The 16,822-nt window shown below is 30.9% G+C and overlaps 1 protein-coding gene across 2 annotated transcripts; it reads left to right on the top strand.

Annotated features, from left to right (window-relative positions):
• The first annotated feature begins 5,361 nt into the window (after positions 1-5,361).
• On the top strand, positions 5,362-9,571 carry LOC106790828 (zinc finger protein 175-like). Of its 2 annotated transcripts, none has more exons than XM_014756004.1 (4): positions 5,362-5,646; positions 6,354-6,603; positions 6,700-7,141; positions 7,236-9,571. In XM_014756004.1, the coding sequence occupies exons 3-4, from the start codon at positions 6,745-6,747 to the stop codon at positions 7,700-7,702; spliced, it is 864 nt and encodes a 287-aa protein (XP_014611490.1). In that variant the 5' UTR covers positions 5,362-5,646; positions 6,354-6,603; positions 6,700-6,744; the 3' UTR covers positions 7,703-9,571. The 2 variants fall into 2 exon arrangements, with proteins under 2 accessions (XP_014611490.1, XP_014611491.1); XM_014756005.1 differs by lacking the exon at positions 5,362-5,646 and adding an exon at positions 5,803-6,076.
• The last annotated feature ends 7,251 nt before the right edge of the window (positions 9,572-16,822 follow it).

Genomic DNA, 16,822 nt, shown 5'->3' on the forward strand with positions numbered 1-16,822 from the left:
AAAGGGATGAAAGGGGTGAAGAGGGTATCATCTGTAATTGAACGACAATTTCATATTTTCCATCGGACTGATAAAAATTACTTTTTATTCGAGTTAACAGTTTGAAATCTTTCTCTCTCTTTCTCCGTCTGGCCATTTTTTAATATCCATTTTTTATTCAAAGACACTCGTTGATCGTTAGAAATCGGTTTCTTTTCTTAGCCAAACGAGGGGGGAGGCGTTCTTTTTTTTTTCTTTTTTTATGGAGAACGCGTTTCAAAATAAAAGTGAGTCAGTGTGTCGTGTATATATCATATGAAACTTTTGTAATGATATGTAAAGAAAGGCGGGAGAAGATCGTTAAAAGATTTTTCGGCACAACGTGTACATATATATATGTATGTATGTGTATGTGTGTATGTCTCTATACGTATATACATGTAATTTATACATATAATACCGTATTATAGGACGCCAATGAGAAATTGGCCGTGAAACGACGAAGTCAATGACTTGGTGGCTTGGTTTAATTGACTCTACGACGACGGGATCTTTTCACGGCTTCAGAAATCAAGGTCATCACCGAGAGACTCGATCGAAGTGCGCGTCGCACCATGGCTGTGCGTATGCGCGCATCTGCAGACATAGTTTTTCTTCTTTTTTTTTTTTTACCCCGTTTCTCTCGTCTTTTTCACATAATTCGTTAATTAAATCTTTTGTTATTTTCTTTAATACAAAAGATACGATCGAAGATGTAAATTTAATTAATAATATATCACTGCACGGAATCATCGTTTCTAAACTTGGTGTTGTATCTTTTATGGGGTACAGGGATAGGAGGGGGGAGGTTCTCGTTTTATTTTTTTCCATTAAAATATTTCCTCACCACACTGATAGAGGAAAATTCGAATTCAAAAGTTTGCTTAAGATCGTTTTACTTCTAACAAACAAATTATTATAATTTATGTAAACGTTTTTTTAATGTCATATTATTACAGTGGATATGATAATAGTCAATTTTCTTTTAACAATTGATAAGAACAATTGTTGTAGAATTTGTGTTACGATTAATTCTCGATTGGTGTTATTCGTCACATATCGGTAATCAAACGATATATATTAGTTGTGTTGAGTATAATGGACACCAATTTGAACAATTTATTTAAATGAACGCAAATAAAATTGAATATTTACAATTGACTGAATAAATATATATATATATATATATTGTATAGAATTAATTTGATAAAAAGAGACTTTGATCGCACCTTGTATATATGAAATAAGGAAATTGGCATCAAGCACATTTATGAGAACGGTTCATCGTTCCTCGGTAGAAAGTTATATTCTGACCTAGTGACGCATGAGAAATCACGGAAACCACTTTGCAGATATAATAATAATAATAATAATAATGACTATATATATATATTGGTATTCGTTTATTTTTAAAAACGAGGAAACAGTAATAATAATAAATATATCTCCTTCATTTTTTGTCACCCTTCCTAAAAAAAAGAAAATAAAGAAACATATTTACCCCTTTGCAATTTTGTACAAATGTATATTATATATACATGTATATATACAATATGTATTTATATACAATTGTATATAAATATATATTGTGTACAAAAAAATTATAAATTCTTCATCCAATAGAGAATACGTTTATATAAAAAATATCAAAATATATTCAAAATCTAATCGAATTATCAATAGAATAGGGGACAAGACGATAAACGTGAGAAATAAAAGTAAAAATTAGGAAAAAATAACTTCGAAAAAAGTAGAAAAGAAAATTCATCGGAAATTCCGAGGAAATGTCGTAGTTCTTTTTTCTTTTTTATCTGAAATCGATAAAACCTTTTGGATTGTGAAGTTGGGATAAGGTAGAAAGAGAGTTGGTATCCGCAAAATGAAAAGAGAAGAGAAGAGAAGAAAAGAGGGCTTCCCCTTCCTGTGGTGGGACACCACCAGTCGTTATCCTGCGGATGTTGGTATCCTCTGTACGATAAAGGTCGATTTCCAGACGTCGACATATTTGAACCATCCCTCCCCCTTTTTATTTCTCACTCCTCCCTTTTCTAATCCTCCTCCTCCTCCTCCTCCTCCTCCTCCTCCTCCTCTCTCTTCTTCTTCTCTTTCTAATTTTGTATTCTCATTTCGTCAAACGTCGCATCTTCCAACAAAAATTAATTAGTATCATGAATGTGCGTACCACGACGTAACTGGAGCGATTCAGTTACGAAGTAACGAGGGTGGCGAGGTTCACGCCCACGTATTGAACGTAATCTAACAACACCAAATATGGTCACTTTGTGCATTGCCCACGAAGTTTCTCCTAACCCCCCCCCCATCCCCACACATCCAATTCTTTTTTTTTTTTTCATAATACTACAAATGTTTATCACTTATCCCTGACCCCCTCCATCCTTCCAGTCTTATCTGTGGACAACACGCTGGGTATCTCGATATTAGGCGTAATAATAATTGTTTTTGATTCGGAGGGAGGGAGGGAGGTAGTATACTCGTCAATTGAATATGTATTAATTTTTTTCTAGATTTTAACGAATCGATTTACAATTAAATTAATTGATATAACGTCAGTTTGTTAAATAAAACATTATTAGATTGATACTCTTTCACAGGAATGTTCTCTTCCTCTTTTTTTTTTAATATATATATATATATATATATATATATATATATATTTTTAATATTTAAAAAGAAAAGATTAATAAATTTTTGATTGTTCTACTTTGAAAAGGTCACAATCGAACGATCGCGATCGTATTAAAATCCAAATATAGACTACGTTTAAGTGTCTTGCCATATTCGAATGCATGTCAGGGTTCCCCACGCGAGTCCTACACCAAACCGAGCCACGAAGACCACCAGCAACACAACGAGGGCTTTCGATTAGGCTTTTTACTGTCACGCAAACCTCACGTTTAAAAGGCGAATATAAGAAGCGTACGAATACAACCTCGATTCCATATGCGAAAGCCAGCACTTTGGAATATCTCCAAATGTTCTAAAACGTTTTCTATGTGTATGTGTATTTTACCTGCCCCACTCTATCACATGTTGCCTTACGTTATCATCTGTGTGTGTGTGAGAATGAACGTTCGTAAACCGACGTTTTGATCATGTTGGTAACGACGCCTGTAAAATAGATCGGAGAGAGAGAAAGAGAGAGAGAGAGAGAGAGAGAGAGCGAGAGAGAGAGAGAGAGAGCGAGAGAGAGAGAGAGAGAGAGAGAGAGAGAGCGAGAGAGAGAGAGAGAGAGCGAGAGAGAGAGACATGTTTGACGTTCGATCGTTAACGAACCTGTTAAAATACTCTCCCACGAGTAATTTCGTGTTAACGTTGTCTTCCGTTTTCGTTTGGTTTCATCCTACGGGATGACATAGTTTTTTTGTTTTTGTTTTTTTCGAACAAAATATTTATAACAGACACATTGTTATTATTAATGTTGCTGCGTTGTATTTATAAATTTCCTTATGCACCAATAATTGTTACACGTAACATTAATTGACTCTTCGATTATCTGTCCTTCTATGACTCGTGAAATATTAATTGCAAAAGAAAAAAGAATGGCTCGAAGATTAAGAAAAATTGTACAACATTGTCTTGTACTATAGTTTTAACAACGCCTCCTTATTTTTACCATATTTACGCATGACTTCCGGCCGGTAACTGAATGACCAAGAGGGTTCTCGATATGATTCACACAATATTGTAGCTAATATCGGTAGACCCCTATTATATATATATATTGTTTTATTTTTCATTCGATATCGTGAAATCAACGAATATTATCAAGAAGAACGAATGAATCACGAAAAGAGGTATCATCGAATGTAATTTGTGATATTGACGATATTGAATCATCGTTGTTTCTTTAATTGCAAGATGTGTTTTTATTTGTTGTGAGAAATATATTTTTAGAAATGTTTAGTTGCGCGTTATTTAAACTTGGCAAATCTTTAACGATACCATTTTTATACATTCGTAAGATAGATTCGGTCTTAATATAATTAAAAAGAAATAAACAGATGCATTATTTACTACGTAGTATATTTATAATTCCCCTTGATTCGGATATTGCAAACGTTCTTCAAATTTAAAAAGACTCCTACTAACGATGATAAAGTAGGAAAATCAATTTACCAATTACCTTTTTAAAAAAGTATAATTCATTCTAGTGCAATCGATTAAATTTCGAAGCTTTACGTTACCATTTTCATATAACGTTTTGTCATAACGATCTTTCATTTAAAACGACTAGTAATACTAATATATTAATCGTAACTCGAGTCGTACGTCGGAGCTGACAAACACACTTTTTAAATTATAAGTAGTATGTAAAAAAAGTTTATATGTTTTACGTAAAGATTCCTTAATGATTAAATTATTATTTTTCTTAAAAATATATTGTACATACTCTTAAACTTTAACATTTCACTAAAATATAAATATATATATACATATAACTATATAAATATATATAATAAAATATCTATATTAGATTTCTAAATAAATGCTTTAAAATGTACATAGAATTTATTTACACATTCACATTGTGTACTCACCTAGTTATAAAAAGTTATTAGGAAATAAGAAGGTCTCAAATATACTGAAATTCTAGTAACATAGCTAAGCTGACTATGGTAATAGTAGTGCTCTACCTTTACCTTACCGACAGTAAAAAAACGCGGAAATAAAGCCAGAAACTATAGGTTTGAAATATGCAATAACTAAGAAATAAAGCGCAATTATTCTTTTTTTTTGCAGTGAATTATTTTAAAAAGTACTGTTTTACCGACTGAGTAATAGTATTCTGTTTTATCGGTAAAGTAATAGTGATCTGTTTTACCGACAGATTAAATAATCCTCTGTTTTATCGACGGAGTAAACGTACTGTTGGTAATTTACCATCAGATCTCGGTCGATAAGTCGTATTACCGACAGTAAAAAAAATGCGAAAATAAAGCAAGCAATTATGAGTTTTAAATGAGCAATTAGTGAGCAACTATCTGCAATTATTCTTTTCTTTCTGCGGTTAAAATTTTATTCTTTTGGTAAGATAAAGGTAGAACACTATTATTACCGATATCGGCTTAGCCATTTTACTAGAATTTCAATATATTTGAAACTTTCTTATTTCCTAGTAACTTTTAATAACTAGTAGTGTACACAAAGTGCGTACTATTGGTTCAATCAAATGTTCAATCAAAAGGCGCTATTATTGTAGCAAGATATCGCCGCCTATTTTGAATTCGATTAAATGCTCTCCTTTTCATTTCGATCTTACTTACATTAATTGCATACGTTTATTAAATATATATTAGAAACTTAAAAAATATGATAAAAATATTACGTTATGCGTGTATAAATCGATAACAGGTAGATCATTGCAAACAATAATATGTGATAAAAGATTTATCAAGAGAATGCACTCTGTACGAAGGACGAACAAGTAATTCTACAATCACGGAGATAAAGATACAGAAAAGAAAGAGAAAAAGAAAGAAAGAAAAAGAAAGAAAGAGAGAGAAAGTACGAACGGATCGCAAAGCAGCTGATAGATAAAGATGGCCGAACTGGATACAAACAAATAGGAACGAACGTCACTGTTTTCTACGTGAACATCACCCGATGGTAAGTGCATGTTGATGGGAAAATTGTCGTCCTGCAACTATGGCTTAGGGTTAATGACTTTTTTCAAATTCATCGGGGAAAGAAAAGCCTGAATTCTTTGGAAAAATAGGAATTAAAAAAAGAAAGAGAAAGAATTAGAAAAAGAGTGAAAGGGTGGGGGGTCGAGAATGAAAGAGAAAGAGAGAGAGAGAGAGAGGAGAGTGAGAGAGAAAGGGACGGAGAGTAACACCTGTCCTGACCTGGTCAATCAGACTTTTTCGTTCTTTATCGTGGTAACGAACGTTGACGAAACGTTACGAGTTAAAATACATTCTTTGATTTCACAATCAATCTTAGATTATAATTAGAAATTAGTTTTATATAAATCGTGCATTAGGTGATCAGTTCTCGTCCATTCACTTTCTTCTGTCAATTTAATTCTTGTTACATGGTAAGAAAATACTTCTTCTTTTTTTTAATCTCTGACGTTATTTCTGAAGGCAAAGGAAGGAGATTCGAGATTACATGGGTGACATTCTTCGCCGACCAATGCAATATTTTTTATTTTCTATTTGCATGCATTTAATGTACGCTCAGATTTCCAACATTTTTTGATTATTTTCTAATTATTCTATCGTAGAAATAATTATTGTATATAACAAATAAAATAAAAATCTAACATATGATGATATAATAATATAAATTCGATACGATTTTTTATATTGCAGAATTTTAATTCAATGATATCATATCGCAGAAGACAATTATTGTACAAGCGGAAACTTTTATGAAAGAATATTAACTTACTTTAACGGATGTCCTCTCATGTCAGGATGAAATGATTTGTTCAAAACTTTTTCTATAAACTCTAGGCATTTACAGTTTTAATGAATTAACAATGTGGTAATAATGATCAAGTTTAATACGAAGAAATAACAACTTGTAATGTGCCGGTGTTGTAAAAAGCACTGTTAGAAGGTAAGCATTTAAATGTTCCTCTTCTCACCATTTAAAAATGATTTAATGTCATATGAAAATAATAAATAAAATCTAAAATTTTGTTCAATTTTATAGGCACAAATGCTAGAAGGCAGTTAAATTAGTGTGATTTAATATAACATGGCTTATAATCCACATAATGTGAAATATCCATCTGAAATACATGACCATCCACAACCAAACATGACAGGATATACGTATCCTACTCATCCACCACAGCATGTGCAGCAAACAGATGAAAATAGAAATGAAAATAATTGTGGGAATAAGGAGACATGTCCTCAAATATCGCATCAATCTTCCAGCACACAAACCATTCAAAAAGTAGATGCAGCTACGATGACTGATCCCTTGCAAATAGATTTCAGACTTACTTCAGAATATTTGGCACGTTGTTCTAGTACTTTAGGTTTGCCGTATGTAACTAAATACGAGGATAATAGCAATAATTCTTCACACAATTGTCAAGAAGTTAGACCCAAGCTTGAATTTGAAGTAGAACCACAGCACATTAATGGTGAATGTTTAATCATAAATATATTACTTCAAATGACATTTGATATTCACACGTCAGTAAGGTTGTCATAATGTTGTTTCAAATTTTATTAAAGGTATGCTGATATATCATTGTCCAGAATGCGCATATAGATTTGAAGATCGCGAAGCGTTGCATGAACACCTGGAGGATCATCGGCAGCGGCCTCATATTTGTGATATCTGTGGTGCAAGCTTGAAACGTAAAGAACATCTTGATCGACATAAACAAGGCCACAATAAAGATAGACCTTATCAATGCAATATGTGCTGTAAGGCATTCAAACGTAACGAGCATCTTGCACGCCACATGATTATTCATTCTGGCAGTAAAAATCAAATTTGTACTGAGTGTGGTAAAGCCTTTTATAGGAAAGATCATTTGAAAAAGCATTTACAGAGTCACAACAGTAGTAGAAATAAAATTTTAAATAGTTCGCAAAATAACCAAAATGGTCAAAGTACCAACGAAGAAGGACTGAGTAGTTTTGCTATGATGATGAGGCAAGCTGGCCCGCCTCCGTTTTCAATTTTGCGTACTTAGCTGTAAAACCGTTATATTGTTTTTACACCAATATCATGAGCAAAGAAATCTTTTTTTTTTATATCTTAGGAAAAAAAACGAATTTTTCAAGGTTGAACTTTATTAGAATTTTAATAAAACATTTTCAATTGTGATTAATATTGAAAGAAAAATAATATTGCTAAATCACAATTTATCGAGCAGTTCAACGTTATTGCCTCTTAACGTGTATCGATACGAGCAGCAGATGAAACATTATTAATAAGCTTTCATTATTTTGATAATAAGTTTGTATTATGCAGCCGTTTGTTACATTTACGAGTTTTCCAGATTGATAATCGTTTGATATGTTTTTATTCAAATCTGTGATCGCGAGTAAAGTAAAATCGTAGATATTACTTTGATTTGTTTGATATATTGTAAATATATTATATGTACCGCAGGAATGGCCAACAAGTTGATCGCGTAGCGATTTTTGGTCAATTATAGTCGACAGGAGACGACTTTAACACGCAAACGAAACATATTGTTAATTATCTTATAGAAGCAAACGATCGGGGATCCTTTTTGAATTTGTTGCAAATGAATATCGTCAATATTACTTAACTCGCGATAATTTATTTACAAAAATTAGTCTTCTAAGTCGAAAAAAGAGAGAGAGAAAAAGAGAAAAAAGAATTTAATTTAAATTATATACTACTTCTGTTAAATAATAATCGCGGAAAGCACCGACTGTTATGTATCTTTAAAAAATATTTTCGTTACTGTTTAAATGAATAATGCGCTAAATGTTGTTAGCTAAAAGTTACTACGCGACAAATGGTTATTATATCTCTATTCTTTCTTATTAGCAAATAAGATGAACACATTTATAAATCTTTTGAGGAAACGGCGGAGTCAAATTCGATATTTAATATTTTATGACATTTTGCCTAAAAGCGTGTCTGTTATTAAGTGCATAAAACTTTGGTAAAAAGAAAAAATATTAAAAAAAGAGTGAGTGAGAGAGAGAAAGAAAAAGAGTGAATGTAATTAATTAATAGTTGGTACTTTACATTTACACTGTTCATGTATTAACAAACATACACTGACTCACATATACATATACTTACGTTACAAAATGAACGTGTATATGTATACCTTATTATATCGTTATTTTATTATAATATGATTATTATTATTGTTACAATCCCTATTGCCACTACTTCCGCTACCGTTATCACTGCTTCACAGTCATCTTTTTAGTACTATTATAAATTTTACTTGATTATTATTAATAATACTATTATGTTGTATTATTCTTGTATATTATTTATATTTATGGAGAATAATTGACTGTCTATCGATTTTGTGGTATTATAATTTTAATAGTGTACAAAGATGATTATGTACACGCCAGGCAAGATGGGTAGAAAGTAAATAAAAGAAAAGGAAAAACAGTTAACATAAAAAATAATAATAAAAAAACAAAAAAAAAAAAGAAAGAAAGAAAAGAAAACGCTCTGTTATCGATTGTAGCAAAAAGTGATGATAAAATAAATTCATTATTATATTAAAAAATAAGTAAATTTGTTTAAATCTGCGATCTTGGAGTAAAGAATATATCTTTTCATTCTAAATAGAATTCTATTCTTTCTAAAAGAGAAAAATGGGAGCAAACGAGGATGATCGGTTGTTAAAAATAAAACTTCAACGACGTTTGCACTTTTTCCAGCATTTTTTTACAATTTTTATATATGTATATGTATTATGTAGGGTATTACATAAAGCAGCGCACTGGGAAATATTTGAAAAATGTTCACAAACTTTAAACTTCCGTCACTTCGTAGCCTAAATTCGTCTTCTCTCTGTATGGTTGCTATATTATACCTACATATCTTTCTAAACGCATGTGTGTTTTTTTAATCTTCTTCTTCTTCTTCTTTATCTTTTATCTTCAACTTCACATCTTCTTCATATCTTCCTTCCTTATTCATATAAGTCTTGAGCCCCCCCCCCTTGTTTTGTTTTTTTCATCCTAATTATCCATCTTTTTTTTTTTGTTTTAGTTTATTTCTTTCCCCCTTATGCGTTCCTGAAAGTTACACGTTTTATGCACTCTATACAAAAATAAAACGCTGAGATCATCAGAGGGATCGCCTAAGTTATACACAATTTATTTTCTTTTTGTTTTTCTCATATCTCTTTCTTTTCCATTCAATTTCTTTTTCCTTTAATGCTTTTTCTCTCCACCATTTTTCACGCTTTTCCTATTCCTTTTTCTATCTCTCTTTCACACACATACACACACATACACACAAACAAACACATACATTCTATTTTATATTGCGTACTCTCTCTCTCTCTCACATTCTTTTTCATTCCCTTTTTTTTCCCATTCCAAAATCTTCGTATGTATTTCTTTTGATTTATACACGACGACGAAAGAACTGCATGTTTTGTACCCTGGAAGACTACGGTACAAATGTTCAACTTTATGGGGGTGGGTTTTTTTTTTTTTTTGTAGATTTAAAGGACAAGGAAGTTATTCACGAAATAATAATAATAATAATAATAATAATAATAATAATAATGATGAAAACAGAACAAAATTAGGATATGCCTGAACAAAAAGAATATTATCTTTTTATCGGTTATATATATATATATATATTGATTTAAGATCATTATCATGTTCTTTCTAAATTTTCTGCTTCATGTTTTATTTTAATAGACGAGCCCCTCTAAGAATAAAAAAAAAAAAAAAAGAAAAAGAAAATGATTGAGCTTTTTTTAAATGCTTTGTACTATGTCGAGGAATTTTTTTCTTTTTTTCTTTTCTTCTTCTTCTTCTTCTTCTTCTTCTTCTTCTTCTTCATCATCATCATCATCATCATCATATTCTTTTCTTTTCTTTTTTTTTTCTTTTCTTTTCTTTGTAAATATACGTAACTTCTTATTCTTCCACAATTTTCCCTTCGATCGATCCGTAATTCTCATCTCTCACTCGTTCGCACACCCTTTTTCTTTTTTTTTAATTACTACACAACACAACACGACGACAAAATTATCGCACGCATTTTAAAACGTATATTTTTTTGTGTTATTACACGCACGCATGCACACCAAGTGGACGACGACAAACCGAACAAACTAAAACATTTTATTTGTTTGTTTGTTTGTTTGTTCTTCATTGACGAACGAGGAGAGTACAAGGCTTTTGTTGTTGGTTCGCACCCAAAAAATAAGAAAAATCAATAATATCTACTTTAATCGATAGGAATGTGATTTGTTGGTTGAGTTACAGTACCAAAAATTATAACAAAACTATTAAACATTAAGAAAATAAAACGGTGAATACAAATTATAAATTCTTTTCCTTCAACATAGAGGATTCTACATTTCTTTTGTTACACCTTTATATTTAATAATAATAATAATAATAATACTAATGATAATTAAAATGGATTGATTAGGCCACATTCCTATCGTTTCTTTCTTTTCTATTTTGTTTTTTTTTGGGTTGCAAACCACACCTTTTAGTTTGACCCATTCGAAGATCATGCGTTTCTTGTACGAAGGCTTTCAATCGAGTTCACTTTTGGCTCTATCGATCGATTTTTAGTACGATTAAGAGTTTCGACGTTTCGTAGAAAAATATTTTTTCTCATCCATTACACACTCATCCTTCGGAGAAATTCTATTTGATTTACAACATGAAGTGTGTAATAATGTTTATATGTATGTATATGTGTTGTATACGTATGTGTGTGGATGTGGATGTGTGTGTGTGTTCTTTTATGCATTTATTATTCTTTCTTTCTTTCTTCCTTCCTTTCTTCATTTATTTATTTCTCTTTATATTTTTTTAGCGCAAGTAAATAAGAATTTCTTCATCTTTGTCCATCGAGAACAATGGCTATTACACAAAGGTCTGTGTTTGAAAATATTCTATTTAACTCTTTCCCGTAATAATTAATCCTAGGCATGGATATTATTCATTCCAGCCCTTATCTAGAATTGCTAGAAATCATTTTCTTTTATACAATGAGTAACATATATTTTGTGTGTATATTCTCGATTATTTATTGCCTCGAAACCCTAATCCTACAAATTAAGGGCCTAAGGTTTTCATCTTAAATTGTTTTTCATCTTTAAATTGTTCAAAACAAGTAAAGGATCGCTTATTGCAATAATTGTCCTCGTTTCAAAATGCGGGAGGGGGGCAGACAGTTTCTAAAATTGTTGTTTTGTAAAAAAAAGAAATAAATAAAAAAAGCAATGAAAAATGATTAATTCAAATCATTCGTTTGGATTGATGATACTACTACTCTCTCTCTCTTTATAAAAAATCAGTTCACAGTAATGATCCTCTAATTGTTTTGAACAATAGATTATTTTATATTTATATATATATGTATATTATGCACAGCGTATTACAATAATGTGTATGAATGCAGTACAATAAAATAAGCTGTTTAGAATATTAATATTCTAAACAACGGTAAACCGTAAAAAGTGCCATTTTGTCTAGAAAATTCAGGACAATCCAGGATAATCCAGGACATATTTTATTCAGGTATACGGGAAAAAGTTAACTTTGCGATATCTACTTTTAATGCGTGTTTGAGCATAACGAACGATGCCCACGTAATGGAAAAACGACGAACGTCTTTGTCTTTGTCTTTCTTTCTTTCTATCTTTTTTTGTATTTAATCAGGAGAGATAACGCTTCTGTCATTAAAAAATATAGGAAGACGTTAATCTCTAATCGACACGCTGTTACATTATTAAATGTTTATGTACGACCGAACGAGCCAGAGTAAAGAGTAGAAATATTATTAACACAAATCCTTCCTTTCCTGACATTTCATTTTTCATCTTTTGAGATCAATTGATCATCATCATTATCATCATCATCATCATCATCACCATCGAATCATTCATTCATTCTTTCCATCTTTTCTTTCTATTTTCTTTTTCTTAAAACAATATTTTCGATTAACTTAAAAACCAATATCAATTTGACGATCCATCATCAAACGTTTACTTTCATTGCTCAATATCATCGATGCAACATTCATTCTTTCTATTCTTTTTGTCTTCTTCCTTTTCCTCCTTTCATTTTTGACGTTGCTACGTTAAAAGACAAAAGGAAAATATTACAATAAAAAAGTTAAGGTGCAACTGCAGGCGGCGCGTTTTAATTTATGAACGAAAAATGCAATTGATTGAAACCCCTGAATTAAGTAGAACACATTAATATCGTGTATGTAATTTTGTTCTATATATAATTACATCTACAATTATTATTATTATTTAATTTCTTGTATGTGAACATAAAACAGAGTATACCAGAGATTTTTTATTGAAGAAAAATTCAATGCTATGCGTGGACTATATACTAAATTAAAATTTACCTTGCAACTTCCCACCCCTTTCACCCCCCCATGAAACCATAACGCGCCGCCGTAAGAACGACAAAGTATATGTCTAATTATTTTAACTCGAAGTTATCGAATTAAGTACACTAAGTACTTTATGATTTAAGTATACAATTATTTATATTTTTATGTATATATATATGTAAGAGTGTAGAAAAAGATTCTAATAGCTTAATGCAAAAATATATTATTTTGCGTTTTAAGTCGCACGAATTATTAAGTACACGATCTCTAAACGCGTGTTCAAATCATCAAATACGAAAACCGATTTTCTACAACATGTTCGACATGTTCAAAAAAGAGAACTAAAAAGTTTCTAAAAAAGATACAAACATGGATGTCAATGTTCTTTTTTCTTTATCGGTCATATATGATCCATCATTATGATTATCATCATTATTGTTATTCATTATCATCATCATTATCGTCATTATCATCATCATCATCATCATTATCATCATCATTATCATCATCATCGTCGTCGTCGTCGTTTTCAATGATTACAATCATTTTTTTAGTTACTAAAAATATTTAATTTTACTTTTCTCCGTTATCTTCGTCTCTTTCTACCTTTCTTTCTTTCTCTCTCTCTCTCTCTCTCACACACACACTTTCACTCTCACTCTCTTTTTCTATTTTTTTCTCTTTATTTCTCTTTCGCGTACACGAACTTAAAACGCGCAAAGATCTTATACGCGAAAAAGAAGATGAAGGAAGCAGCAGCAGCAGGTACAGCGGCGCGTTATCCAGCGTGCAAAAAGGGCCCAACCCCTACCTTCCCCTCCCCCATTAACAGAGAATCTCAGTCCCAAAATTTCCAAATCAATGTTTCATACACATTTTTGTAATAAACAAATCTAAAATGAAATTTCAGTCAAAATCTAGCCGCGAATAAAAATTCCAATTTGCGTGGGGGTTCCTTTAATTAACTACCCCTATCATCTCCTACCCCCTGGCCCCCCGTAACGCACCGCTGAGCAGGTATACGCGTGTGTGTGTTCGATAAAAAGAAGAAGTCACGCACAACGCTACATTTCTTTCAAATTCACTCGTTGAAAAAGTTACATTTCGAAGATACGAATAAAAGTTCCAGCGCTATGCGAAGGCACCGGAGAATTGTTTTTCCTTTCATTTTTTTTGTTTTTGTTTTTTTTCCCCTTTCTTTTCTTTTCTTTTCAAAAAAGAGAGCGAGAGAGGAAGAAAGAGGGATGAAGATGAGACTGAGTGTATGTGTATGTATGAGAAAAATAGATAGAAAGAGTGAGAGAGATTAGATATAGGTAGAGAATGAACTATTTGAAATATGTTATTTTCTTTAGGAACACCAACTTTTAAATACTCGACGAGACGGATAATTTCTTTCATTTCTTTTTTCTTCTTTCACATTTAAAGGTACAAAAAATTCCGTCGAATATGAAAACACTGGTTCTCAAATAGACTGCCAACATTTCGTGACGTTACTTCCCACAATCTTTATCTTTTTAAAAAGATGTAGAGATTTTGAAAAAAAAAAAAGAAAAAAAATACTTGTCTCTCTTCTCTCTTCTCTCTCACTTTCTCACTTTCTCTCTTTCTCTCTTTCATTCCCATTTGTATAAGTCATAAAGCTATTTTGTTAATAATTTTTGTCCTCCCTTTCTATAAACGTTTCGAGACAATTACGCATACATAATAATATTGCGAATTATCTTTTCTTAGTTCCACATTTGGCTTGCTTTCTATTTTAAAAGACCCACCATCTATCATCTCGCTTTCTCTTCTTCGGCTTTTCCTTCTCTTTATCTTTTTCCTTTTTCTTCTCTCTTCATCCTTTCTTGCTCTCACTCTCATTCTACCTTCTTTCCTTCCTTCCTTCCTTCCTTCCTTCCTTCCTTCCTTCCTTTCTTTCTTTCTTTCTCGCTTTCGCAGGCGCACTAATTTTATTCTCATTCCCAATTAAATGTCGTATTTTTGTTACTGTTTTCTTGTATACAAACTTACTTGCTAAAACGTACCATCCTAGAGTGTACTCTTTCTGTGTGTTTCTTTTTATTATTTTTTCTTCTTATTTTTTTTGTTTTTCTTTTCTTTTCTTTACTTTTGTTGTTGTTGTTTACGATTACAAGTACGTGGCGATGGAGTATTTTAATACAGCTCATTCTCTTATATACTTTTATAATATAATATTTATATATCTATATATATATCTATATATAAATATAAATATATAGATATATACAACTTTTATAGTATATACTATGTATGTAATATTCTTATTATATCATTATACTTGAGGTCTGACGAAACCTGAATTTTCGTGTTACTTGCTAAAAACGTATCATCACGCTAGAAACATGATGCGGAAGATTTCAACAACGAGGATCTCAAACTGTTGGATAATTTTTAACTCATTTATAGCGGATTTTCTTCCAATTGTACTCTTTTCGCTCGCGTGTGGGAAGAAAACATTATTATTGAACTAAATAAAATTAAATTAATATTAACATTTATATATATAGATAAATTAAGTGAAAATGTATTTGAACTATTGTCTGTATATCGATGAAATAATTCTTCAAACGGAGATGCATCAGTTTAATAGTTAATCGTCCTTATTTTGTATTGAACACTATCTTTAAGTATAGAAGTATTGTGTATTTAAAATACGTAATACTTCAATAAAGTTTATATTAATGTACACAGGGTGGATATCATCGTCAGTGTCGTTGGTAATCAACGTTACATTGTTAAAAATTATCATCCCCAGTTTATAAATCCTCTTATTTTATTTTTTCTTAATTATCATATTTGTCTTCTCTTTGACTAAAGGAATTTTAGTTTGTCTACTTTCAACGAAAAGTTTTAGAGAACTCTTGCGCGAAGACCGCACAAATCTACGTTTGACCATTTCTACAAATAGGAAACCTTTTCCAATATTTCTTTTCTTTGGAAAAAAAAAAAAAAAAAAAAATAAAAGAAAGAAAACATTCGCATCACATTCCTAACCAGGCATATACGTTACATTTATACAGTACCTAAACATATTCAACACTATCTGCGCCGTCATATTGACGTTGAATTAATGTTTAAACACGTACAAGATACTTGACGACGAACATAAATGTATGATAATAGTGTGAGCGATCTTAAACCGAACAGTTATTATTGGTATGGCAAGAGAAAACGGCAAGGAGGATTTAAAAAAGAATGGCACAATTGATAACTCTAAAAAAAGAAAAAAGAAAATAGAATAAAAAAAGAAAAAAAAAAGAAAAGAAAAATAAAACAAATTAGATAATTGATAACGCAAAGTTCATTTGGATTACTAGAGCGAAAAATCTCTATCCAAAATGATCACAGTCCACGAGGGTTATCTTTACATAAGGTTTGATATATAAATTAAAACAGTTTTATAGAAGAAACTGCACTTATTTGAACGTAAAATGTACTGTATACACGTATAAAAAAGAAAAAAAAAACAAAAAAGAAACCTAAATATATTTATATATATATATATGTATATATATGTATATATATATATATATGTACTGTACCCTTTTCAAAGGAACAGAAACTTACGAATGTAATCAGTACTCAACGAAGATTAAACAGATCTAACGAAAAATATCTATAAAAACAATGTAAAAATTATATAAAAAAAAAAACTAAACAATCTCAATAAGAGTTTGTTCACGAAGGATTTTTAGTACAATCTTGATAAATCGTAATATATATATAT

Source organism: Polistes canadensis, unplaced genomic scaffold, assembly GCF_001313835.1.
Source record: "Polistes canadensis isolate GaletaPanama2010 unplaced genomic scaffold, ASM131383v1 scaffold_262, whole genome shotgun sequence".
NCBI lineage: Eukaryota > Metazoa > Arthropoda > Insecta > Hymenoptera > Vespidae > Polistes > Polistes canadensis.

Coding starts and splice junctions, on each gene's coding strand:
- LOC106790828 (XM_014756004.1), top strand. CDS start 6,745: ATGGCTTATAATCCACATAATGTGAAATATCCATCTGAAATACATGAC. Junction 7,142..7,235: donor AGAACCACAGCACATTAATG/GTGAATGTTTAA, acceptor ATTTTATTAAAG/GTATGCTGATATATCATTGT.